The following is a 27,026-nucleotide window of genomic DNA, read 5'->3' on the forward strand; positions in this document are numbered from 1 at the left end:
GCTTATTTAGCAGGTATACATCTCAGCTTCAAATATTTTATTGCTTGACCAATGATACCTCTTAGCACGTCAGCTTTTTTAAAGCTAATTTTGTAGGTGTACACTTTGTACTTTATTCATGCTAAAGTTAGCATGCTAGCATTTCATACAAATTTATCAGGTACAAACCTCAGAGTCTTTTTTTCTACATTAATAGGTATAAACTTCAGTCTTGTTTTGGTACTTGATGCATGCTAATGTTGGCATGCTAGCACGTTTAGCATATTTTATAGGTAGACACCTCAGAGTGATATAATTTGGTAATTGATGCATGTTATAGTTAACCTTTTAGCATGAGCATAATAGCTTTTTTAAGCTAATTTAGCAGTTTTGTTTAGTATTTCACTAAAGCAAACAGTAAACATACCATAGTTAGCTTAGTCGTGTTAGCATGCTAACTTTTTCAGCTCGTTTTGCTTATATTTGTGTTGTTGTGGCTTGTGCAGCCCTTTGAGACACTTGTGACATAGGGCTATATAAATAAACATTGATTGATTGAGAATCTGGAGAAATCACTGCATGCAAGCCATGGTATTACGGACCTTCAATCCCTCAGGCAGTACTGCATCAAAAAGCGACATCAGTGTGTGAAGGATATCAGTACATGGGCTCAGGAACACTCCAGAAAACCACTGTCAGTTGGTCGCTACATCTGTAAGTGCAAGTTAAAACTCTACTATGCAAATCCAAAGCCATTTATCAACAACACCCAGAAAGGCTGTTGCTGGGCCCGCATCTAAGATGGACTGATGCAAAGTGTAAAAGTGTTCTGTGGTCTGACAAGTCCACATTTGAAATTGTTTTTGGAAACTGTGGACGTCGTTTCCTCCAGGACCAAAGAGAAAAAGAACCATCCGGATTGTTCTAAGCGCAAGGTGTAAAAGCCAGCATCTGTGATGGTATGGGAGTCGTCTTAGTGGCCAAGGCATGGGTAACTTACACATCTGTGAAGGCACCATTAATGCTGAAAGGGTTTTGATTAACATATGTTACCATCCAAGCAACGTTATCATGGACGCCCCTGCTTATTGCAGCAAGCCACATGTTTCAACAGCGTGGCCTCATAGGAAAAGAGTGCGGGTACTAGACTGGCCTGCCTGTAGTCCAGACCTGTCTCCCATTGAAAATGTGTGGCACATTATGAAGCCTAAAATAGCACAACAGAGATTTTCAGCACACTCCCATTTAAGAACAGGATGGCGACGGGTCTGCCAACTTCCGGGGCCTCTTACAAAAAAGTTTAGAATTTATGTAGCACCATGACTAGGGAAGGTTGTTAGGATATGGTCATATAAGTTAATGCTGTGCTATTATTTCATAGCACTTTCAAAGGTCATGGATGTGATTTACTCACATTGTCCATAAGATGGCAGCAAATATGTCGTCATATAAGTAAATGCTGTGCTAATATTACATCTTACTTTCATGGGTCATTGATTTGATTTACTCACATCGTCCATAAGATGGCAACAAATATTGTGGCATTTGGTGAATACCTGGTCTTTAAGATGAATTTGAAAGAAACTGAACTCGTGACGTCTCGCACTTGGCTCGCCGGCCTTATTTTGGACACCCCTGGTTTAAAATGTATAGTATACTGGTTTTGATAAAATACCGCGATATTAATGACTTAAAAAAAGTTCATGGACATGACGGCGATGGTGATTTTGTTTTGATTGGTTTTCTTGTCATTTCAGTCAGGAGAAAATAGTTCTGACTATGATAAAAGTTATTAGTCAATACAATTAATAATGGTGGAAATATTTTCCAATACCAAAAATTCGTAATACGGTCTCATAAAATTATTATAATTATTAATTAATTAATAACGACTGATGTACCGTATTGTCCGTGCTATAGAGCGCGTCGGTATATAGGCCACACCCGCTAAATATTTAAAGAAATACTATGTTTACATTCAATTAACCTAGTTTGACCATCTTTGACCTTGTCTTTAACTTTTTATTTAACTTTTATTAGATTTTATTTAACTTATTTTACCTCTTTATTTTCCTTCAGTTTCGCTTATTTTACCTTCTATTTTAACTTGTTTCATTTTCTTCTACCTTCTATATTACTCTTTTACATTTTATTTACTTTCTTTTCCTTCTATTGAACTCACTTTACCTTCAATTTACCTTCCATTTGCCACTGTTTAACTTATTTTACCTTCTATTTTCCTTGTTTTATCTTGTATTTACCTTCTTTTTTTAACCATCTTCTGCCGCTTATTTACCTTCTTTTACCAATTATTTACCTTACTTTCGTTTACCTTTTATTTCTTTATTTTAGTCAACATAAAAAATAATTTTGTTTTAATTGGTTTTATCTTCTCATTGTACATCTATTTGTATTGTTTTACCTTTAATTCATTCATTTTACCTTTTATATTATTTCTTTTAATATTTTCTTTACCTTCTATTTACCTTATTTTACCATTATTTATCTTCTTCTATCTTTTAGTTGTCTCTGTTTAACTTCTTGCACCTTCTATGTTCCTTCTTTTATCTTTTAATTCCCTTTATTTTGTTTATTGACCTTCTTTTCATGTTAATTTATCTTATATTTGTTTTCTTGTACCTTTAATTGATTTATTTTACATTCTATATTCCTTTTAGTCAGCATAATTTTGTTTTGATTGGTTTTATCATTGTAAATGCATTTGTTTCCTTTTACCTTTTATTCATTATTTTTACCTTTTATATTGATTTTTAAATTTTTTTATACCTTCTATTTACCTGACTTTATCTTTTAGTTATCTGTTTTTAACTTCTTGCACCTTCTATATTTATTTACCTACATTTCCCGTTTATATTAATTTTAGTCAGCATCATTTTGTTTCTATTGGTTTTATCTTCTCATTGTACATCTATTCTTATTAGTTTACCTTTTATTTATTTATTTTACCATTTGTATTGTTTTTTAAAAAATCTTTTATTGACCTGCTATTTACCTTATTCTATCTTTTAATTATCTCTGTTTAACTTCTTGCACCTTCTATATTCCTTTTTTCATCTTTTGTTTACCTTTATTCTATTTATTTACTTTTTTCCCGTTTATTTACCTTATATTTGTTTTCCTTTACCTTTTCTTTATTTATGTTACATTTTATATGAATTTTTGGCAGAAAAATTTTGTTTTGATTGGTTTTATCTTCTCATTGTACATCTCTTTGTATTCTTTTCCCTTTTATTTATTTATTTATTTCACCTTTTATATTCATTTTAATATTTTCTTTACCGTCTATTTGCCTTGTTTTGCCTTTTATTGACCTTATTCTATCTTTTAATTATCTCTGTTTAACTTCTTGCACCTTCTGTTTTCCTTTTATCTTTTATCTACCTTTATTTCTTTATGCGTTTTATTTGACCTTTAAATTAATTATTTTACATTCTATATTAATGTTAGTCAGCATACTTTTGTTTTGTTTGGTTTTATCGTGTCATTGTACATCTATTTGTTTTCTTTTACCTTTTATTTATTTGTTTTACCTTACATATAATTTTTTTTACCTTCTATTTACCTTATTTTACCATCTATTTACCTTATTCTATCGTTTAGTTATCTCTGTTTAACTCCTTGCACCGTCCATATTGCTTATTTTATCTTTTATGTACCTTAATTTTGTTTATTTACTTTATTTTGCCATTTATCTAGCTTTTTTTCCATTTATTTACCTTGTATTCATTTTTTTTTACCTTTTATTTATTTTACATTCTGTATTCATTTTAGTCAGCATAATTTTGTTTTTGATTGGATTTATCTTCTCATCGTACATATATTTTGGTTTATTTTTACCTTTTATGTTCTTTTTAAAATGTTTTCTTTACCTTCTATTTACCTTATTTTACCTTCTGTTTGCCTTATGCTATGTTAGTTATCTATGTTTAACATCTTGCACCTTCTAGCAATGGGGCGGTATAGTTGGTAGAGTGGCCGTGCCAGCAACTTGAGGGTTCCAGGTTCAATCCGCGCTTCTATAGACTCCCTTTTTAGACCAGTTGATCTGCCGTTTCTTTTCTTTTTCTTCTATGTCCCACTCTCCCTTGTGGAGGGGGTCCGGTCCGATCCGGTGGCCATGTACTGCTTGCCTGTGTATCGGCTGGGGACATCTCTGCGCTGCTGATCCGCCTCCGCTTGGGATGGTTTCCTGCTGGCTCCGCTGTGAACGGGACTCTCGCTGCTGTGTTGGATCCGCTTTGGACTGGACTCTCGCGACTGTGTTGGATCCATTGTAGATTGAACTTTCACAGTATCATGTTAGACCTGCTCGACATCCATTGCTTTCCTCCTCTCTAAGGTTCTCATAGTCATTATTGTCACCGACGTCCCACTGGGTCATTATTGTCACCGATGTCCCACTGGGTGTGAGTTTTCCTTGCCCTTATGTGGGCCTACCGAGGATGTCGTGGTGGTTTGTGCAGCACTTTGAGACACTAGTGATTTAGGGCTATATAAGTAAACATGGATTGATTGATTGATTCTGCCATCCTAGTCACTGCCGTTGTGTCCTTGGGCAAGACACTTTACCCACCTGCTCCCAGTGCCACCCACACTGCTTTAAATGTAACTTAGATATTTGTGGTGATTTAACCCCCAATTCCAACCTTTGATGCTGAGTGCCAAGCAGGGAAGTAATGGGTCCCATTTTTATAGTCTTTGGTATGACTCGGCCGGGGTTTGAACTCCCAACCTACCGATTTTAGGGCGGACACTAACCACTAGGCCACTGAGTAGGTATAACTATAATTCACTTCTATATTCCTTATTTTATCGTTTATTTACCTTTTATTTTGTTTATTAACCTTCTTTTCCTGTTTATTCAACTTATATTTCTTTTTTTTTACCTTTAATTTATTTTACATTCTATATATTCATTTTAGTCAGCATCATTTTGTTCTGATTGGTTATCTTCTCATTTCAGTCAGGAGAAAATTGGTCTGACTATGACGAAAGGTATTAGTCAATGAAATGAATAATATTTCGATTATTTTCTGATACCAATGTTCGTAATAACGGTGTTAGAGGATACGTTTACTAGTAATGACTAATCTACACTATTTTCTGTAACACAGCAGTAAAACGGCTGATCAAACAAAACAGAAGTCATGGTTAAAAACCCGCTAGCTGTGCAAGCTAGCTCTCCAATCACCTAAACGTTATAGTGAATTTACCGACGTGCTCTTTTTACAGACACAACATTACCAAAGCTGCCTTTGGAAGTTGGCCTTCGGTCGTGGTTTTAAAGCCGTCCTGTTCTGTCCGGCATGTGTGCACACAGGTGGGCAAGTGGGAGAACGGCTCCCTTTCCATGAAGTACCACGTGTGGCCCCGCGACGAGCTGTACGGCGGAGCAGCGTCCAGGGAGGATGACCACCTGTCCATCGTCACCCTGGAGGAGGCCCCTTTCGTCATCGTGGAGGACGTGGACCCCCTGAGCGGCACGTGCATGAGGAACACTGTGCCGTGCCGCAAACAGATCAAAACACTGTAAGGACGCTCAATAATGACATCGTGCTATAACAGATGGCTTGAAATTTTAGCAGTGTCAAAATTTTTTTTTTAAAAATCATGTTTATCGTGATACTTATTTGTAACAATTCTTAATGAATGGCAAAACGAATTATATATATATATATATATATTTGAGATGCGCGGATTGGCAATTATATCATCCGCATCCACATCACCAAAGTCGTCATCCACCCGAACCAACATTTTATCAGGACCGTACCCGCCCGCCAACCGCCCGCTGAAATACATCAGAGGTTGTCCGCCTTTGCCACTCACAGAGCTTTTTAAACCTGTTTCACAGAATAATGATGACAATTGGAGCCGCTAACGTTCCCATAGCGTTCATCCTGATTACAAGAATATGGGCGTGCTGTGAAGCCATTGCCTTAGACACCTTCAACAACATGTACGAACCTATTGTTGGTCCGGCAACATGTTATGTTCAGCTTCCAAAATTACACGTTCAAGATTGAAAGGCATACTGGGTGATACAGGGTACACTGATGGTTGTGATATAAACAACTTTAACACTTACTAATATGCGCCACGCTGTGAAGCCATACCCAACAAGATTGACAAACACATTTCGGGAGAACATCCTCACAGTAACACAACATAAGCGCAACACAACAAATACCCATTATCCTTTGTATCCGTGATACTTCCTGAATATATTTTACAACCCCGCCCACCTTACCGACGCACAGGGGTGGGGGGTGTATAGAATAGTCAGGAAGTGTCATGAATACAAAGGATTATGGGTATTTGTTGTGTTGCGTTTATGTTGTGTGTTACTGTGAGGATGTTCTCCCGAAATGTGTTTGTCGTTCTTAATTTGTGTGGCTTCACAGCGTGGCGCAAATTACTAAGAGTGTTAAAATTGTTTATATCACAACCATCAGTGTACTCTGTGTCACCCAGTATGCCTTGTACTTATTATCTGGGTGACTGCCGGCAGTCATTTTAGAGAATAATAGCGTCTCCTATTGTCTACTTCGCTTTATGACACGGGTCTTAAATGGCGCTTTGAATGACAAAGGATACCGATCACAGAACCGTGCATATCAAATATTTCCGGATGGTTCAACCGCCACCCGCCCGAATCTAATTAAAATCTATTTTTTCGTCATGTCTACCGCCCGACCCGTGGTTTGTCCGCGGACTCCGCGGATGAGACCGCAAACCACGCATCTCTAATATATATATATATATATTATTTTATTTTTACTTGTATTAATCGTGATTCTTATTTGTAACAATTCTTAAAGGCCTACTGAAATTAGATTTTCAGAACATTATCACCAGACCTATGTAAGTGTCAATATATACCTTGATGGTGCAGAAAAAAGACCATATATATTTTTTAACCGATTTCCGAACTCTAAATGGGTGAATTTTTGGCGAATTAAACGCCTTTCTGTTTATCGCTCTGTGGCGATGACGTCAGAACGTGACGTCTCCGAGGTAACACAGCCGCCATTTTCATTTTCAACTCATTGTAAACATTGGGTCTCAGCTCTGTTATTATCCGTTTTTTCGACTATTTTTTGGAACCGTGGAGACATCATGCCTCGTCGGTGTGTTGTCGGAGGGTGTAACAACACTAACAGGGAGGGATTCAAGTTGCACCACTGGCCCGAAGATGCGAAAGTGTCTGCCGCCAGACCCCCATTGAATGTGCCGGAGTGTCTCCACATTTTACCGGCGATGCTAAGGCAGACATGACACAGAGATGTATGGATAACCTGCAGATGCATTTGCAACCATAAAGTCAACAAAATCACAAAGGTGAGTTTTGTTGATGTTGTTGACTTATGTGCTAATCAGACATATTTAATTGTGGCGTGACTGCCAGCTAATCAATGCTAACATGCTACGCTAATCGACGCTAACATGCTATTTACCGGCGGTGCTAAAGCAGACATGGCACAGAGATGTATGGATAACCTGCAGATGCATTTGCAACTATATTACGTTTCCTTCCACCGACATTTAATGCGAAAAAAACACTTACCAATTGAAGGATTTAAGTTGCTCCAGTGTCACAAGATGCGAAAGTCCTGATCGTTCGGTCCGCACATTTTACCGGCGATGCTAACGCAGCTATTCGGCCATGCTATGGCTATGAATAGCGTCAGTAGCTATTTGCTCAATAGCTTCAGTTTCTTCTTCAATACTTTCATACTCCAACCATCCGTTTCAATGGATGCATAATCTGTTGAATCGCTTAAGGCGCTGAAATCCGAGTCTGAATCCGAGCTATTGTCGCTATATCTTGCTGTGGTATTCGCCATTGTTTGTTTACATTGGCAGCACTGTGTGACGTCACAGGGAAATGAACAGTGTCTTCGCAGAGAGCGAAAAAAAGGCACTTTAAAGCTTTTTTTAGGGATATTCCGGGACCGGTCAAATTTTGAAAAAAACTTCAAAAAATACAACAAGCCACTGGGAACTGATTTTTATTGTTTTTAACCCTTTTGAAATTGTGCTAATGTTACCCTTTAAAGGGGAACATTATCACAATATCCCTAAAAAAAAGCTTTAAAGTGCTTGATTTTCGCTATTTGCGATGCCACTATCCATTTCCCTGTGACGTCATACGGTGCTGCCAATGTAAACAACCGAATAGCACAGCAAGATATAGCGACATTAGCTCGGATTCAGACTCGGATTTCAGCGTCTTAAGCGATTCATCAGATTACGCATGTATTGAAACGGATGGTTGGAGTATGAAAGTATTGAAGAAGAAACTGAAGCTATTGAGCGAATAGCTATTGACGCTATTCATAGCCATAGCATGGCCGAATAGCTGCGTTAGCATCGCAGGTAAAATGTGCGGACCAAACGATCAGGACTTTCGCATCTTGTGACACTGGAGGAACTTAAATCCTTCGATTGGTAAGAGTTTTTTTCACATTAAAAGTGGGTGGAAGGAAACGTAATATAGTTGCAAATGCATCTGCAGGTTATCCATACATCTCTTTAATAAACTAAAAAGGCCATATTGGCATGTGTTGACATGTTAATATTTCCTCATTGATTTATAAACTATCAGACTGCGTGCGTGGTGGGTAGTAGCGGGTTTCAGTAGGCCTATAATGAATGGCTAAAAAAATGTAAATATATATTTTTTTTCATTGATTGATTGATTGATTGATACTTTCATTAGTAGATTGCACAGTACAGTACACATTCTGTACAATTGACCACTAAATGGTAACACCCCAATAAGTTTTTCAACTTGTTTAAGTCGGGGTCCACGTTAATCAATCAATTATTTGTAACGATTGTTAATGAATAGCAAAAAATAAATAAATAAGAATATTTATATATTTATTTTTTATTTGATTAATTTTTTAAAATGTATTAATCGTGATTCTTGTAACAATTGTTAATGAATGTCAAAAACAATAAAAAAATACAATTATATATATATATATATATATATAATTTTTTTTTATTGTATCGATCGTGATTCTTATTTGTAACAATTCTTAATGAAAGGCAAATAAAATAAAATAAAATAAAAAAATATGTATATATTATATGTATGTATATATATATATATATATATATATACATATATATTTTTTTTTTTTTTTTTTTTTTTTTGTATAATCAGGATTCTTATTTGTAACAATTCTAATGAATGGCAAATAAAATACAATTTAAAAAAACATATATATATATATATTATATGTATGTTTATTTTTTTATTATATAATCAGGATTCTTATTTGTAACAATTTTTAATGAATGGCAAAAAAAAAAAAAAATTATGACATTAAAAAAATATATATATATAGATATATATATATATTTTTTTTAAATCATGATTCTTATTTGTAACAATTCTTAATGAATTGCAAAAAAGAAAACGTGTATAATACTCTCTTATTTAGGATTGTACTCATCATTTATTTAATGTTTGGACTTCCTGTGTGGGTAAACGCAGGAATCAGACCAAAGAGTCGGGGATCTACATCAAGCGTTGCTGCAAGGGCTTCTGCATCGACATCCTGAAGAAGATCGCCAAGACGGTCAAGTTCACCTACGACTTGTACTTGGTCACCAATGGCAAACACGGCAAGAAGATCAACGGGACCTGGAATGGAATGGTGGGAGAGGTGAGGAGATATTTTAACATCCAGAGTGCTGTGGTCTGAAGTTCCTCGTACTTTCATACCTTGAAGAGGATCATCTGTAGTGGGACAAAGTGAGACTAGTGGACTGCAATACACACCAAGCAGCTGTCGGATGTTTAAGTAATCGAGTAATCTAACCAAAAAAAAAAAACACATTATAACCTCAAGGCGTATTTTATATAACATAGTTGAAATAAACAAATATTTTTGTGCTTACCATAACCTTTATGACCTTTTGTTTACCTTTTTTGACTACTTTGTTTTACCTTCTATACTCCTTCTTTTAACATTCTGTTTACCTTTTTTTTATATTTAATTGAACCAATTTCATTTTTATTTACCTTACAATTACCTTGTTTTACATTCAATTGACCTAGTTTGACCACATTTTACCTTGTTTCATCTTTTTTACCTATATATTCCATTGTTTACATTTTATTTACATTTTATTAGCTTCTATTTACCTTATTTTACCTCTTTATTTACCTTTTGTTTATCTTTGTTTACCTTCTATTCACCTTATTTGACCATGTTTTTACCTTGTTTCATTATTTTACCTTTTATTTACTTTCTTTACCTTCTATTTAACTTAATTTACCTTTTATTTACCTTTTCTTTCTTTCATTTGCCGTCTTTTGCCGTTTATTTACCCTCTGTTATCGTTTTTTACCTTGTTTTTTTCCCCTTTTATTGATTTGTTTCACCTTCTATTTTCATTTTTTCACCTTCAATTTACCTTCTATTTACCTCTGTTTAACTTATTATACCTTCTATTTTTCTTCTTTTATTTACCTTCTTTTGCAGTTTTTTCACCTTTATATTTGTTTTCTTTTACCTTTTATTTATTTATTTTACATTCTATATTAATTTTTTACTGTTTTTTTTACCTTATTTGTACCTTCTACTGTGTATACCTTGAATTAGATTCTATTTCCCTTAGTGTACCTTTTGTATACCGTATATTACCTTTTATTTACTTTTTTTTTACCTCATTGTACCTTATATTAATGTTTTATTAACCTTTTTTACATTATATTTACCTTAGTTGACCTTTTATTTACCTTCTTTACCATATTTTATCTTTATTTCACTTCTATTATCTTAGATTTACCTTTTATTTATCTTTTACCTCATTTTACCTTCCCTTCAACTTGTTTTACTTTCTTTTATGCATAACTTATTCAACTTATTAACTTTATTTACCTTTTCTTTCTTTTATTTACCCTCTTTTACCGTTTATTTATCTTTTTTGTTTTTTTTACCTTCTATATTCAAATTTTTAACCTTTTTTTAACCTTCAATTTACCTTCCATTTACCTCATTTTATCTTTTATTTACCCCTGCTTAACTTCTTGTACCTTTTATTTTCCTTCTTTTTACCTTATTTGTTTTCTTTTACCTTTTATTTATTTATTGTACATTTTATATAAATTTTTTACTATTTTCTTTACTTTCTATTTACCTTATTTTACCTTCTACTGTGTATACTTTGAATTACATTCTATTTATCTTATTCTACCTTGTTTATACCGTGCATTACCTTTTATTTGTTTGTTTTTTTAATCTTATTTTACCTTTTATTTACCTTAGTTTACCTTGTTTACCTTTATTTCACTTCTATTATCTTATATTTACCTTTGATTTAACTTTTACCTTCTCTTCAACTTGTTTTTCTTTCTTTTATGCGGTCCGGATTTTATTATTTTTTTCGTAGGTACTGTTGCGTTCTGACCCGTTCTTCCTTTGGTCAACGCCCCCAGGTTCTTTTACGACACATACGCTGGTTTTAAATCAATCAGAGACAGAGGTTACTCATTTTCATATTTTGTAACCAAAGCGCTTTGGGAGATCAATCTAGATACAACATTTCAAAGGCACGGTCCAAATTGATCTAATCCTAAAATGGCAGTTTCTCCCTCCTCACTCACTCTCACCCGCCCCTCTTCTTCTCCTCCCTACTTCGGACAGTTGAGATAACAGATTGTTATGTCTTCATTCACACATTCCAAATTCAAGGTCTATGTAAAAGACTCACACTTTAGCTGTTCTAAAATCTGACTAGGAAATAAAAAGACAACCAAATCCAACAGTACGCTCATTAAACAAATAATCGAAGCAACAGAGTATAAATCAAAGCTTTTTTTCTAATGGAATTAATTGATTGAATCGATTCATATACTACATTGGACCTAAATAAAGTGACGATTCACATTTATGTACAATAGAAAAAACTTCATAAATATTAAGATAATAAATAAATCGAGCAGTTAAAATTCCATAGTAAAATTGTTTGAATTAAATGAACTACATCCTCCTATCAAACATGCAAAACGATAACACAAACGTCATAAGGTCATCAAAGCCCACCTTTTAAACATTCACGCGCAACACTTTATGGAACAATGAGGGCATAGAAAAAAGGTAAAAATATAATAGAACAAGACTCTGCAGCATCGCGTGGACATCGGGGGCGGTACCTCTGGATTGGCAGACCGGGGTGGTGGTTCCTCTCTTTAAGAAGGGGGACCGGAGGGTGTGTTCCAACTATCGTGGGATCAGACTCCTCAGCCTTCCCGGTAAGGTTTATTCAGGTGTACTGGAGAGGAGGCTACGCCGGATAGTCGAACCTCGGATTCAGGAGGAACAGTGTGGTTTTCGTCCTGGTCGTGGAACTGTGGACCAGCTCTATACTCTCCGCAGGGTTCTTGAGGGTGCATGGGAGTTTGCCCAACCAGTCTACATGTGCTTTGTGGACTTGGAGAAGGCATTCGACCGTGTCCCTCGGGAAGTCCTGTGGGGAGTGCTCAGAGAGTATGGGGTACCGGACTGTCTGATTGTGGCGGTCCGCTCCCTGTATGATCAGTGTCAGAGCTTGGTCCGCATTGCCGGCAGTAAGTCGGACACGTTTCCAGTGAGGGTTGGACTCCGCCAAGGCTGTCCTTTGTCACCGATTCTGTTCATAACTTTTATGGACAGAATTTCTAGGCGCAGCCAAGGCGTTGAGGGGTTCCGGTTTGGTGGCCGCGGGATTAGGTCTCTGCTTTTTGCAGATGATGTGGTCCTGATGGCTTCATCTGGCCGGGATCTTCAGCTCTCACTGGATCGGTTCGCAGCCGAGTGTGAAGCGACCGGAATGAGAATCAGCACCTCCAAGTCCGAGTCCATGGTTCTCGCCCGGAAAAGGGTGGAGTGCCATCTCCGGGTTGGGGAGGAGACCCTGCCCCAAGTGGAGGAGTTCAAGTACCTAGGAGTCTTGTTCACGAGTGGGGGAAGAGTGGATTGTGAGATCGACAGGCGGGTCGGTGCGGCGTCTTCAGTAATGCGGACGTTGTATCGATCCGTTGTGGTGAAGAAGGAGCTGAGCCGGAAGGCAAAGCTCTCAATTTACCGGTCGATCTACGTTCCCATCCTCACCTATGGTCATGAGCTTTGGGTCATGACCGAAAGGATAAGATCACGGGTACAAGCGGCCGAAATGAGTTTCCTCCGCCGTGTAGGGGTGCTCTCCCTTAGAGATAGGGTGAGAAGCTCTGCCATCCGGGAGGAGCTCAACGTAAAGCCGCTGCTCCTCCACATCGAGAGGAGCCAGATGAAGTGGTTTGGGCATCTGGTCAGGATGCCACCCGAACGCCTCCCTAGGGATGTGTTTAGGGCACGTCCAGCTGGTAGGAGGCCACGGGGAAGACCCAGGACACGTTGGGAAGACAATGTCTCCCGGCTGGCCTGGGAACGCCTCGGGATCCCCCGGGAAGAGCTAGACGAAGTGGCTGGAGATAGGGAAGTCTTGGCTTCCCTGCTTAGGCTGCTGCCCCCGCGACCCGACCCCGGATAAGCGGAAGATGATGGATGGATGGATGGATGGATGGATGGATATAATAGAACTGTTTGTGGCAACGTACCCTGACTTTTGCATCTCATTGCACATAACTGTGGTGCATTCAAGGTCCCTAGTTTTTAAGGGCAGGGGGTGGCGGCTTAACCCTAAGACGAGTACTAACAATACTATAAATGTTAGGTTTCTGCTTGGTTGCGGTAGTTGTGACCCCCAAAATGTGGAAATGGGTAAAAATGTATCTAATAAACAGGAAACAAAACAAGTGTAGCTGGGAGTCCCCAAAAAAAACAACAAGCTAGTGCACCATGGAAGTGCACATGAAGCAGATTAAGCAAAGCATGAAGACACAATTACAGACAAAGAAGAATAAATGTTCCAGCAGCAGTTAAAGCTGGCATAAACCCTCTCAGGTACAGCTCACTGAGCTTTCAACCGGAAGCGCAAGTGCCGTTCCGTCTTCTAGCCATCCATTGCGTTCTACTTATATAGATTCTTCATTCCTCACTCCAAGCAACATTTTGTAAGTTTTACAATATAACTAAAACTATTCTTGCTATCTAAACCGTCCTGTGTGAGATGTCTGTAGGAGCGTTTCTATGCATATTTATGTAATCAAGCTGGCATCGTTAGCATTAGCTAATATGCTAACACATTTACGAGTCTGTGTTAGTATTATTAACGTACATTATTTTTGTATAGTTTCAGTTTCACAAACGTTTAGCTGATTGGAGAGCTAGCTTGTGCAGCTAGTGGGTCCATGACGACGACAAACGGTGTCTGTAACAAGGCAGTAAAATGGTGCATCGAACAAAACAGAAGTCATGGTCATGGACCCACTCCCTTCGCAAGCTAGCTTTCCAATCAGCTAAACACACCCAATAACTCCACATTAACGTTTTGGTGAATTTACTGAGGAATTTGTGAAACTGAAACAATAAAAAAACAATGTAAGTTAATAATGCTAACACAGAGACTCGTAAATGTGTTAGCATATTAGCTAATGCTAGTTGATTACATAAATATGCATGAAAACACTCCTACAGACATCTCACACGGGACGGTTTATAGCAAGAATAGTTTTAGTTGTAAAAATTACAAAAAGTTGCTCGGAGTGAGGAATGAAAAACCTATATGAGTAGAAACGCTCTGGATGGCTAGAAGGCGGAACAGCGCTTGTGCTTCCGGTTGAAAGCTCAGTCTAAACAGAGGAGCACTGCGGCACCAGCAGCGAGCAAACAATGACACACTTTTGTCAGTGTCATTGCTTGTTTTGTCTTTTTCTATTTGCATTATGGCCGTCAGCGGAAAAAAAATCCATAAATCAGTTGCACCGTTTTGTAAGCCGCAGGTGTCAGAGCGCAGGGGAAAGAAATAGCGGGTTGTACTTCTAGCTCACACACACAAAAAATAAAGCAACATGGCAGGTTTTTCGCTCAAATTTCAATCTCCTTGAAAGTTAACAATGCTAACGCAGACACTCGTAAACGTTTTAGCTTATTAGCTAATGCTAAAGACGCTAGCTTCATCACATAAACATGCATGAAAACACTCCAACAAACATCACACACAGGACTGTTTTGTAAGTAAGAGTTGTTTTAGTTATATTGTAAAACTTACAAACGTTGCTTGGAGTGAGGAATGAAGAATTTATATGAGTAGAAACGCTATGGATGACTAGTGGACGGAACGGTACTTGCGCCTCCGGTTGAAAGCTCTGTCTGAACAGAAGAGCACCGCGGCACCAGCAGTGAGAAAATTAGTCCATAAGATTGCGCCGTAGCACAAACAATACCACACCTTTAACCTACTCGATCGGTAGGTTGTGAGTTCAAACTCTGGCCAAGTCGTACCAAAGACTATAAAAATGGGAGCCGTTACCTCCCTGCTTGGCACTCAGCATCAAGGGTTGGAATTGGGGGTTAAATCACCAAAAATGATTCCCGGGCGCAGCAACCGCAGCTGCTCACTGCTCCTCTAACCTCCTGGGGGTTGATAGAGGGTAATGGGTCAAATTATATTGATATAGCGCTTTTCTCTAGTAACTCAAATCCATTTAGATAGTGTCTAAATTATATTTTAACCACTGTAGGTGGCACTGGGAGCAGGTGGGTAAAGTGTCCCGCCTAAGGACACACTGGCAGCGACCAGGATGGCGGAAGAGGGGTATCGAACCTGGAAGCATCCAGTTGGTGTCACGGCCACTCTACCACGCTAAGCTATACCGCCCCAGTTTTTTTATGGAGAAAAATCTATAAATCAGTGTCACCGTTTTAAAAGCCGCTGGTTTCAAAGCGCAGGGAGGAAAAAGTAGCGGCTTATAGTTGGGGAATTTAACATTATTAGAGGTTATTTTTAAGTGCGGTTTTAAAAAGCGAGTTTCAAACAAATGCAGGCATTTTTCAAATGAGCTCACACAAACATGCACGCGCACACACATTCTACTATACCTGCTCCAATTTTTCATGGCAAAAAATCCATAAATTAGTGTCACCGTTTTAAAGGCCGCTGGATTCCAAGCGCAGGTAAAAAAAAATGTAGCAACTTATAGATGAGGAATTTACCGTTATTAAAGACGTGGCTTTAAAAAGCGCGTTTCAAACGAATGCAGGCATTTCTCAAACTAGCTCACACGCACGCGCACACGCACCCGCACACACACACACACACACACACACACACACACTAACCTCTCTACTATACCGCCCCAATTTTTCATAGAGAAAAATCCATAAATTACTGTCACCGTTTTAAAAGCCGCTGGGTTCAAAGCGCAGGGAAAAAAGTAGCAGCTTGTAGTTGATGAATTTACCGTTATTTAAAGGGTGTGATTTTAAAAAGCTGAGGTGGCGACTTGTCCAGGGTGTACCCCGCCTTCCGCCCGATTGTAGCTGAGATAGGCACCAGCGCCCTCCGCGACCCCAAAAGGGAATAAGCGGTAGGAAATGGATGGATGGATGGATTTTAAAAAGCGAGTTTCTAGCTCAGACACACACACACACACACACACACACACACACACACACACACACACACACACACACACCCACCTCTCTGCTATACCGCCCCTAATTTTCATGGAGAAAAATCCATAAATTAGTGTCACCTTAATAAAAGCCGCTGGGTTCAAAGCGCAGGTAAAAAAAAATGTAGCAGCTTATAGTTGAACAATTTACCGTTATTAAAGGGTGTGGTTTTAAAAAGCGCGTTTCAAACTCATGCAGGCATTTTTCAAACTATCTCACACACACACACACACACACACACATACATGCATAATAGCATTGAACCAGGGAAAAAATATAGCAAGATTGCAGGTTTGTCGCTCAAATGTCAATCTCCTTCGCTCACACACACACACACACACACAAACTCACCACACACACGCACACACACACACACCTCTGCTATACCGCCCCTATTTTTCATGGAGAAAAATCCATAAATTAGTGTCACCATTTTAAAACCAGCTGAGTTCAAAGCGCAGGTAAACAAAATGTAGCAGCTTATAGATGAGGAATTTACCGTTATTAAAGGTGTGGTTTTAAAAAGCGCGTTTCAAACCAATGCAGGCATTTCTCAAACTAGCTCACATGCACACACACACACACACACACGCGCACACACACACACACACACACACACACACTAACCTCTCTGCTGTGTCCTTCTCCAGTTGGAAAACCGCCAAAATGACAGTATATCTCAAAGTCCTAATGGACTCAGATCTGGACTGGTGCTGGGATGGAGACACACACACGCACACACACGCACACACACACTTGGACGTGCCGCAGCACACTCTTGATCACTTCCCGAGAACACTTAGGGCGTTTGCACAATTTGACCATTTGGAAGGACAATGGAACAAAATGGCGAGGTTGGGAAATAAATGATTGCAATTACTTTTTTTTTTTTTTTTTTTTTTGCCCACCGCAGCAAAATTAGCGATGGCAGGACATAAATCTTATCAAATCGTCTTCTTCTTTGTCTTGGGTCATGTATGAAACGGTCAGATGCACGCCAGCTTCGCTTGAGAGAGCTGCTCTTTATTTTTGCCCTGAATTTGTCTGCCAAGTACGAAACAGGGGGAACAAATATATAGAATATATTAAAAATAAATGAATAAAATAAGATAAAAAAAATATACAATAAAATGTAATTAAATTTAAATGTATTTACTTTAAATTATTTAATGTAATTGATTTTAGTTGAGTTGAATTAATTTGAAATAAATTCAATTAGAGTCAGATAAGAAAAAATATGAAAAGATAACAATACAATAAAATCTATTTTAATTTAATAAAATGTGACTTAATTTAATACATTGTAATTTAATTTAATAACATGTCATTGAATTTAAATTATTTTATCTGAATTGAATTAAATGAAGGGAAATTAATTAACCTAAAAATAGAAAACACTCAATCAAATAAGTTTAAAATAATTAAATACAATGAATTGAATGAAATTAAGATAAATTAAGTTAAATTGAATGAAATTTAGATTAATTAAGTTAAATTGAATTTCATGAAATTAAGTATATAAAACTGAATTAAATAGCTGAACTAACTACAGTTATCCCACTGTCAATTTTGTTCCGGGTATTCATTTCTGCCAAGTAAGAATCATTAATTACCAATTAAATCATTTAATTGCCAGAGCATATAAAAAAACTTGTTTACATTTTTCTAAAAACATGCGAGCCTTAAATATATGGAAAAATATGTTTTTCTTCAAAACATTTAATGGGTGTGGCTTATATACTTGTGCGCTCTATAGTCTAGAATGTATGGTACTTAAAGCATTTATTATTTACCGTTTGGAAACAATTAAGATATGTAAAAATAAAATTTCTGTGTAAATAAGTCATTTCACAACGTATATATCTGCGGCTTATAGTCAGGTGCGGCTTATATATGGAAAAATATGTTTTTCTTCAGAACATTTAGTGGGTGTGGCTTATATACTTGTGCGCTCTATAGTCTAGAATGTATGGTACCAAAAGCATTTATTATTTACCGTTTGGAAACAGTTAAGATATGTAGAAAAAATATTTCTGTGTAAATAACTAATTTCACAATGTATACATCTGCGGCTTATAGTCAGGTGCGGCTTATATATGGAAAACTTTGTTTTTCTTCAAAACATTTAGTGGGTGTGGCTTATATATTTGTGCGCTCTATAGTCTAGAATGTATGGTACTTAAAGCATTTATTATTTACCGTTTGGAAACAATTAAGATATGTAAAAAAATAACATTTCTTTGTAAATAACTCATTTCATAACGTACATCTGCGGCTTATAGTCAGGTGCGGCTTATATATGGAAAAATATGTTTTTCTTCAAAACATTTAGTGGGTGTGGCTTATATATTTGTGGGCTCTATAGTCTAGAATGTATGGTACTTAAAGCTTTTGTTATTCACCGTTTGGAAACAATTAAGATATGTAAATAAACATTTCTGTGTAAATAACTCATTTCACAACGTATATGGGACGGCGTGGCGCAGTGGGAGAGTGGCCGTGCGCAACGCGAGGGTCCCTGGTTCAAATCCCACCTAGTACCAACCTGGCCGTGCACAACGCGAGGGTCCCTGGTTCAAATCCCACCTAGTACCAACCTCGTCACGTCCGTTGTGTCCTGAGCAAGACACTTCACCCTTGCTCCTGATGGGTGCTGGTTGGCGCCTTGCATGGCAGCTCCCTCCGTCAGTGTGTGAATGTGTGTGTGAATGGGTAAATGTGGAAGTAGTGTCAAAGCGCTTTGAGTACCTTGAAGGTAGAAAAGCGCTATAGAAGTACAACCCATTTATCATTTATTTTTATTATATATCTGCGGCTTATAGTCAGGTGCGGCTTATATATGGAAAAATGTGTTTTTCTTCAAAACATTTAGTGGGTGTGGCTTAAATATTTGTGCGCTCTATAGTCTAGAATGTATGGTACTTAAAGCATTTATTATTTACCGGCTCTATAGTCTAGAATGTATGGTACCAAAAGCATTTATTATTTACCGTTTGGAAACAATTAAGATATGTAGAAAAAACATTTCTGTGTAAATAACTCATTTCATAACGTATATATCTGCGGCTTATAGTCAGGTGCGGCTTATATATGGAAAAATATGTTTTTCTTCAAAACATTTAGTGGGTGTGGCTTATATATTTGTGGGCTCTATAGTCTAGAATGTATGGTACTTAAAGCTTTTGTTATTCACCGTTTGGAAACAATTAAGATATGTAAATAAACATTTCTGTGTAAATAACTCATTTCACAACGTATATATCTGCGGCTTATAGTCAGGTGCGGCTTATATATGGAAAAATGTGTTTTTCTTCAAACATTTAGTGGGTGTGGCTTAAATATTTGTGCGCTCTATAGTCTAGAATGTATGGTACTTAAAGCATTTATTATTTACCGGCTCTATAGTCTAGAATGTATGGTACTTAAAGCATTTATTATTTACCGTTTGGAAACAATTAAGATATGTAAAAAAAACATTTCTGTGTAAATAACTCATTTCATAACGTATATATATGCGGCTTATAGTCAGGTGCGGCTTATATATGGAAAAATATGTTTTTCTTCAAAACATTTAGTGGGTGTGGCTTATATATTTGTGGGCTCTATAGTCTAGAATGTATGATACTTAAAGCATTTATTATTTACCGTTTGGATACAATTAAGGTATGTAAATAAACATTTATGTGTAAATACCTCATTTCATAACGTATATATCTGCGGCTTATAGTCAGGTGCGGCTTATATATGGAAAAATGTGTTGGTTTTTTTTCAAAACATTTAGTGGGTGTGGGTTATATATTTGTGGGCTTTATAGTCTAGAATGTATGGTACTTAAAGCATTTATTATTTACCGTTTGGAAACAACTAAGGTATGTAAATAAACATTTCTGCGTAGATAACTTTTCTATACACACGTATACAGTATATCTGCGGCTTATAGTCAGGTGCGGCTTATTTATGGAAAAATGTGTAGTAAAAAACAGTGGGTGTGGCTTATTTACCGATGCGCTCTATAGTCCGGAAAATACAGTAACCACAAAAAGGGGGTTGCAGTGCATACTGGGAAGCAATCACCACTGCCAGGGACTGTACATTAGTACTGCTAGTACTAAGACGAGTTACAGTGTGTATATATATATATATATATATATATATATATATATATATATATATATATATATATATATATATATATATATAAAGACACACCAGCTTAGGTGCATGCACACACACACACACACACACACACACACACACACACACACACACACACACCACACACACTCGCTCAGATCCGTGTTTCAGTCATTCTCAATAACACCCACACGGGTCACTTTCATAACACAGAGAGAACATGTCGTAGGAGGGAGCAAATGGAGAGAGAGAGAGAGAGAGAGAGAGAGAGAGGAAGTGAGTACACTGCTGCACGGGCTCGTTCTCCCCCCCGGGGAGACGTTCACACATTTAGGCACTAACACGCACGCACAGGTGGACATGCACGTCAACGCTTCCACCGTGATAGAACAAATAAGGCTGCACACACACACACACACACACGCGTTCTTGTATTTGCTTCCTTCTTGAGACCTCCAAAAATGCCTGCCTCTAGTATTATAACAAAAGTCGTCATTTTACTCAACATTTTTTGCAAGAAAAACGGAACATTTGTGCAATATTATAATAAAAGTTGAATTTTACTCAATAACAGTCACCATTTTTACAAGAGAAGCTAAAGATTGTGACCATTCTATGAAAAGAGTCATAATTTTACTTGACAAAAGTCACAATTTTACAAGAAATTTTGGCAATAGTATAGTAAGAATATTCATAATTTCTTGGCAAAACTATGACAAAAGTAATAAGTTTACTCAAAAAATGTCACCGTTTTACAAAAAGAACAACAAGTTTGGCAATATTGTGATTAAAGTCCAAATTTGGTATGACAAATGTCACCATTTTACATAAAAAAAGTAATAATTTTACGTCAAAAAAGAATAATTTTACTAGAAAATATTGCAATATTACAGAAAAAGAAATAACATGAGAAGGTGTTTCTAATTTTAAGTTGACACACTGTGTCAACACATTATTATTTTTTTATGTTTTTGTTTGTAATTGATTTTTAATCTTTCTTTAATTACCTCAACTTATTACAGTACGTCTCGACGTACATTTTATTTTATTTTTTTTGAATAAATGTTGGCCAATTTCTTACACACACATGTTATTTCATATGTTGACCAGAGGGGGAGCGCTTTTTAAAAGCTACACAGTTAATTTGAACAATCCCTCCTTTTTGGGACCACCCTTATTTTGATAGATGTCACCACTAGGGGTGCAAATGAGACATTCTCTATAAGATGCAATGTTATCGGGACCATGATTTATGTCATCACGTATTCACACCTCCTCATATGGAAGCTACTTTTCCTTGTTGATGTCTCAAGAAGGGTAGAAATACAAGAACACACACACATTATTGTATTTGTTACCTTCTTGAGACATCCAAAAAATGCCTACCTCTAGCATTATTATTAAAAGTGCTCATTTTACTCAACGCAAGTCAAATTAATGTTTTCAAGAAAAACTGACCATTTATGCAATATTATAATAAAAGTTGGAATTTTACTCAATAACAGTCACAATTTTTTTTACAAGAAAAACTTAAAATTGTGGCAATTTTATGGAAAGAGTCGTAATTTTACTTGACAAAACAATGACAAAAGTCATAATTTTACTCAAAAAATTTCACCGTTTTACAAGAACAACTGAAAAAATTGGCAATATTGTGATAAAAGTCCGAATTTGGCATGACAATGTCACCATTTTACATTAAAAAAAGTAATAATTTTACTAGAAAATATTGCAATATTACAGAAACAGATATGACATGAGAAAGTGTTTCCAATTTTATAAGAACAACGTAGACTGTGCCAACACATTATTATTATTTTTTAAATGTTTTTTGTTTGTAATTGATTTTTAATCTTTCTTTAATTACTTCAACTTATTACAGTACGTCTCTATGTACATTTTATTTTATTTATTTTATTACATTTTGACCAATTTCTTACACACACATGTTATTTCATATGTTGACCAGATGGGAACAATCCCTCCTTTTTGGGGACCACCCTCAATTTGATAGATTTCACCATTGGGGTACAAATGGGACATTCTCTATTAGATGCAATATTATTGGGACCAGGATTTATGTCATCACATATTCACACCTCCTCATATGGAAGCTACTTTTCCCTTGTTGTTGTCTCAAGAAGAGTAGAAATACAAGAACACACACATTATTGTATTTGTTACCTTCTTGAGACATCCAAAAAATGCCTACCTCTAGTATTGTTATTAAAAGTGCTCATTTTACTCACGCAAGTCAAATTAATGTTTTCAAGAAAAATGTAACATCTATGCAATATGATAATAATAAAAGTTGGAATTTTACTCAATAACAGTCAATTTTTTTTACAAAAAAAACTTAAAACTGTGGCAATTTTAAGAAAAGAGTCGTAATTTTACTTGACAAAAGTCACGATTTTATAAGAAAACTTCAAATTTTGCCAATAGTATAATAATATTAATAATAATCGGAATTTTACTTGACAAAACTATGACAAAAGTCATCATTTTACTTGAAAAATGTCACCGTTTTACGAGAACAACAAAAAAATTGGCGATATTGTGATAAAAGTCCGAATTTGGTATCACAAATGTCACCATTTTACATGAAAAAATTTATAATTTTACGTTAAAAAAGTAATAATTTTACTAGAAAATATTGCAATATTACAGAAACAGAAAGAATATCAGAAAGTGTTTACAATTTTATAAGAAAAAGTTAAATAAAATCTTTTTTCTTTGGTTTGTAATTGATTTGTAATCTTTATCATTTATTTCACATTATTACAGTATGTCTCTATGTACATATTTTTTATTTTTATTAATTATGACCAAAGGGGGTGCATTTCCATTTCATACACACACTTGTTATTTCATATGTTGACACACAGTCAATTTGAAAAATCTCTCCTTTTTGGACCACCCTCTTTTTGACAGATGTCACCACTAGGGGTGCAAATGAGACATTCTCTATTAGATGCAATGTTATTGGGACCATGATTTATGTCATCACATATTCACACCTCCTCATATGGAAGCTACTTTTCCTTGTTGATGTCTCAAGAAGAGTAGAAATACAAGAACACACACACACATTCTTGTATTTTCTACCTTATTGAGACCTCCAAAAAATGCCTCCCTATAGTATTATAATAAAAGTCGTCATTTTACTCAACGCAAGTCTAACATTTTTCCAAGAAAAACGGAACATTTGTGCAATATTATAATAAAAGTTAGAATTTTACTCAATAACAGTCACCATTTTTACAAGAAAAGCATAAGATTGTGGCCATTCTATGAAAAGAGTCATAATTTTACTTGACAAAAGTCACAATTTTATAAGAAAAATTTCAAATTTGGGCAATAGTATAATAACAATATTCATAATTTCTTGGCAAAACTATGACAAAATTCATAATTTTACTCAAAAAATGTCACCGTTTTACAAAAAGAACAAAGAGTTTGGCAATATTGCGATTAAAGTCCAAATTTGGTATGACAAATGTCACCATTTTACATAAAAAAGTAATAATTTTACGTCAAAAAAGAATAATTTTACTAGAAAATATTGCAATATTTCAGAAAAAGAAATAAAATGAGAAAGTTTTTCTAAATTTTATAAGAAAAACGTTGACACACTGTGTCAACACATTATTATTTTTTTATGTTTTTGTTTGTAATTGATTTTTAATCTTTCTTTAATTACCTCAACTTATTACAGTACGTCTCTACGTACATTTTATTTTATTTTTTTTCAAGAAAAACGGAACATTTATGCAATATTATAATAAAAGTTGGAATTTTACTCAATAACAGTCACAATTTTTTTTACAAGAAAAACTTAAAATTGCGGCACTTTTATGGAAAGAGTCGTAATTTTACTTGACAAAACAATGACAAAAGTCATAATTTTACTCAAAAATGTCACCGTTTTACAAGAACAACTGAAAAAATTGGCAATATTGTGATAAAAGTCCGAATTTTGGCATGACAAATGTCACCATTTTACATTAAAAAAAGTAATAATTTTACTAGAAAATATTGCAATATTACAGAAACAGATATGACATGAGAAAGTGTTTCCAATTTTATAAGAACAACGTAGACTGTGTCAACACATTATTATTATTTTTTAAATGTTTTTTGTTTGTAATTGATTTTTAATCTTTCTTTAATTACTTCAACTTATTACAGTACGTCTCTATGTACATTTTATTTTATTTATTTTATTACATTTTGACCAATTTCTTACACACACATGTTATTTCATATGTTGACCAGATGGGAACAATCCCTCCTTTTTGGGACCACCCTCAATTTGATAGATTTCACCAATTGGGGTACAAATGGGACATTCTCTATTAGATGCAATATTATTGGGACCAGGATTTATGTCATCACATATACACACCTCCTCATATGGAAGCTAGATGAAGTAATGTGCTGATCATACTTACTGAGGACCCTGTGGAAAAAGAGTTAATATGGTTCAGAATGGATCCGACTATCATTTAAAACGATTTCCCTTTAGGGGACCTGTTTTTTGTTTTGGTCCCCACACCATCAGAGGTCCCCTAAAGGTGACAGTGTGAACTGAGCGATGTCCCCATTAAGTCAGAATTGCCAGAACACACACACACACACACAGTTGTTGTTCATGACTTGTGGGGACCACCCTTTCTACAGGTTGTGGAGGCATGAAAAAAAAAAAGGTATAATAGCCCCTGCCCAGTTAGCTCATACTCTGGATTGATGAAGTAATGTGCTGATCATACTTACTGAGGACCCTGGGGAAAAAGAGTTAATATGGTTCAGAATGGATCTGACTATCATTTAAAAAAGTTTCCCTTTAGGGGACCTGTTTTTTGTTTTGGTCCCCACACCATCAGAGGTCCCCTAAAGGTGACTGTGTGAACAAAGCGATGTCCCCATTAAGTCAGAATTGCCAGAACACACACACACACACACACACACACACACACACACACACACACAGAGGCAAGGAGAGTGAGGACAAGTTGCAGAATAGATGAGTGAGTGTCTGCCTGTAAACATCCACTTCATGGGGAGAGAACAAAGGCTCACTAACTGCTTTTTATGACTCACTCTGTGCAGACACACACACACACACACTGGAGCTTTGACTCATGCACACTTTAATAACTCCACAGTCTCAGCCCACTTTACCCCAAATTGGGGCTAAATATACTTCCTGAGGACGCATGGCTGGCAGGTAGAGGAGAGGACGCCTATTTGGAGCAGCCTTGACCCGCTGCACCAGCCCATTTCCCAACGTCTTTTTCCCCTCCCGGTGTCCACTCGGACCTCCTTCGCCTACTTTGATACGTCCACGCACCAAATAGCACGTGCTAAACAGCGCATTAAAAGTAGAAAATAGTTGCTTTCATAGCAAGTGCAAAAAGGGGGATCATACTTCACCATGGAAACACTCATTTCCCTTGACGTCCAGGCCGTCGTGCTCTCCGTTACTTTTAGCACACTGACAGTGCGTCCATGCACCTGGAATGATCCAAACACAAGAAAATGCATATTGACTGTAAATTACAATAATGTATTTCTTGGAGAGCCAAGTGTGTGCTTCCTGTGCACTTCCTGCTGCACTCGATCTTTGTTTTGTAATGGAACCCATTTCTCACCTGCACTGGCAAGACGTAACATTGACTTCATGAACGAGAATAAGCACAAGGAAATATGAGGAGCTTTAATATCCTAAAAATGAAATTAAATACAGTAGTGTAGTAGGCCTAAGTATTCATTAAGTACCACCATAATGACAACATTAAAATACAGTAGTGTAGTAGACCTAAGTATTCATTAAGTACCACCACAATGACCATCATTAAAATACAGTAGCGTAGTAGACCTAAGTATTCATTAAGTACCACCATCATGACAACATTAACATACAGTAGTATAGTAGACCCAAGTATTCATCAAGTACCACCATAATGGAAACATTAAAATACAGTAGTGCAGTAGACCTAATTATTCATCAAGTACCTCCATAATGACAACATTAAAATACAGTAGTGTAGAAAACCTAAGTATTCATCAAGTACCACCACAATGGAAACATTAAAATACAGTAGTGTAGTAGACCTATTTATTCATCAAGTACCTCCATAATGACAACATTAAAATACAGTAGTGTAGTAGACCTAAGTATTCATTAAGTACCACCAAAATGACCATCATTAAAATACAGTAGTGTAGTAGACCTAAGTATTCATCAAGTACTGCCATAATGACCAACATTAAAACACAGTAGTGTAATAGACCTAAGTATTCATTAAGTACCTCCATAATGACAAGATTAAA

At 36.3% G+C, this 27,026-nt stretch overlaps 1 protein-coding gene across 1 annotated transcript in view; it reads left to right on the forward strand.

Annotated features, from left to right (window-relative positions):
- Nucleotides 1-27,026, forward strand: part of LOC133541130 (glutamate receptor ionotropic, NMDA 2B-like) — a 553,382-nt gene that overhangs the window by 437,017 nt on the left and 89,339 nt on the right. The window contains exons 9-10 of the mRNA XM_061884238.1: nt 5,321-5,529; nt 9,509-9,680. Coding sequence (XP_061740222.1) covers nt 5,321-5,529; nt 9,509-9,680 — 381 coding nt within the window. The remainder of the gene's footprint in view (nt 1-5,320; nt 5,530-9,508; nt 9,681-27,026) is intronic.

The sequence above is a fragment of the Nerophis ophidion genome, linkage group LG23 (genome assembly GCF_033978795.1).
Source record: "Nerophis ophidion isolate RoL-2023_Sa linkage group LG23, RoL_Noph_v1.0, whole genome shotgun sequence".
Taxonomy (NCBI): Eukaryota; Metazoa; Chordata; class Actinopteri; order Syngnathiformes; family Syngnathidae; genus Nerophis; species Nerophis ophidion.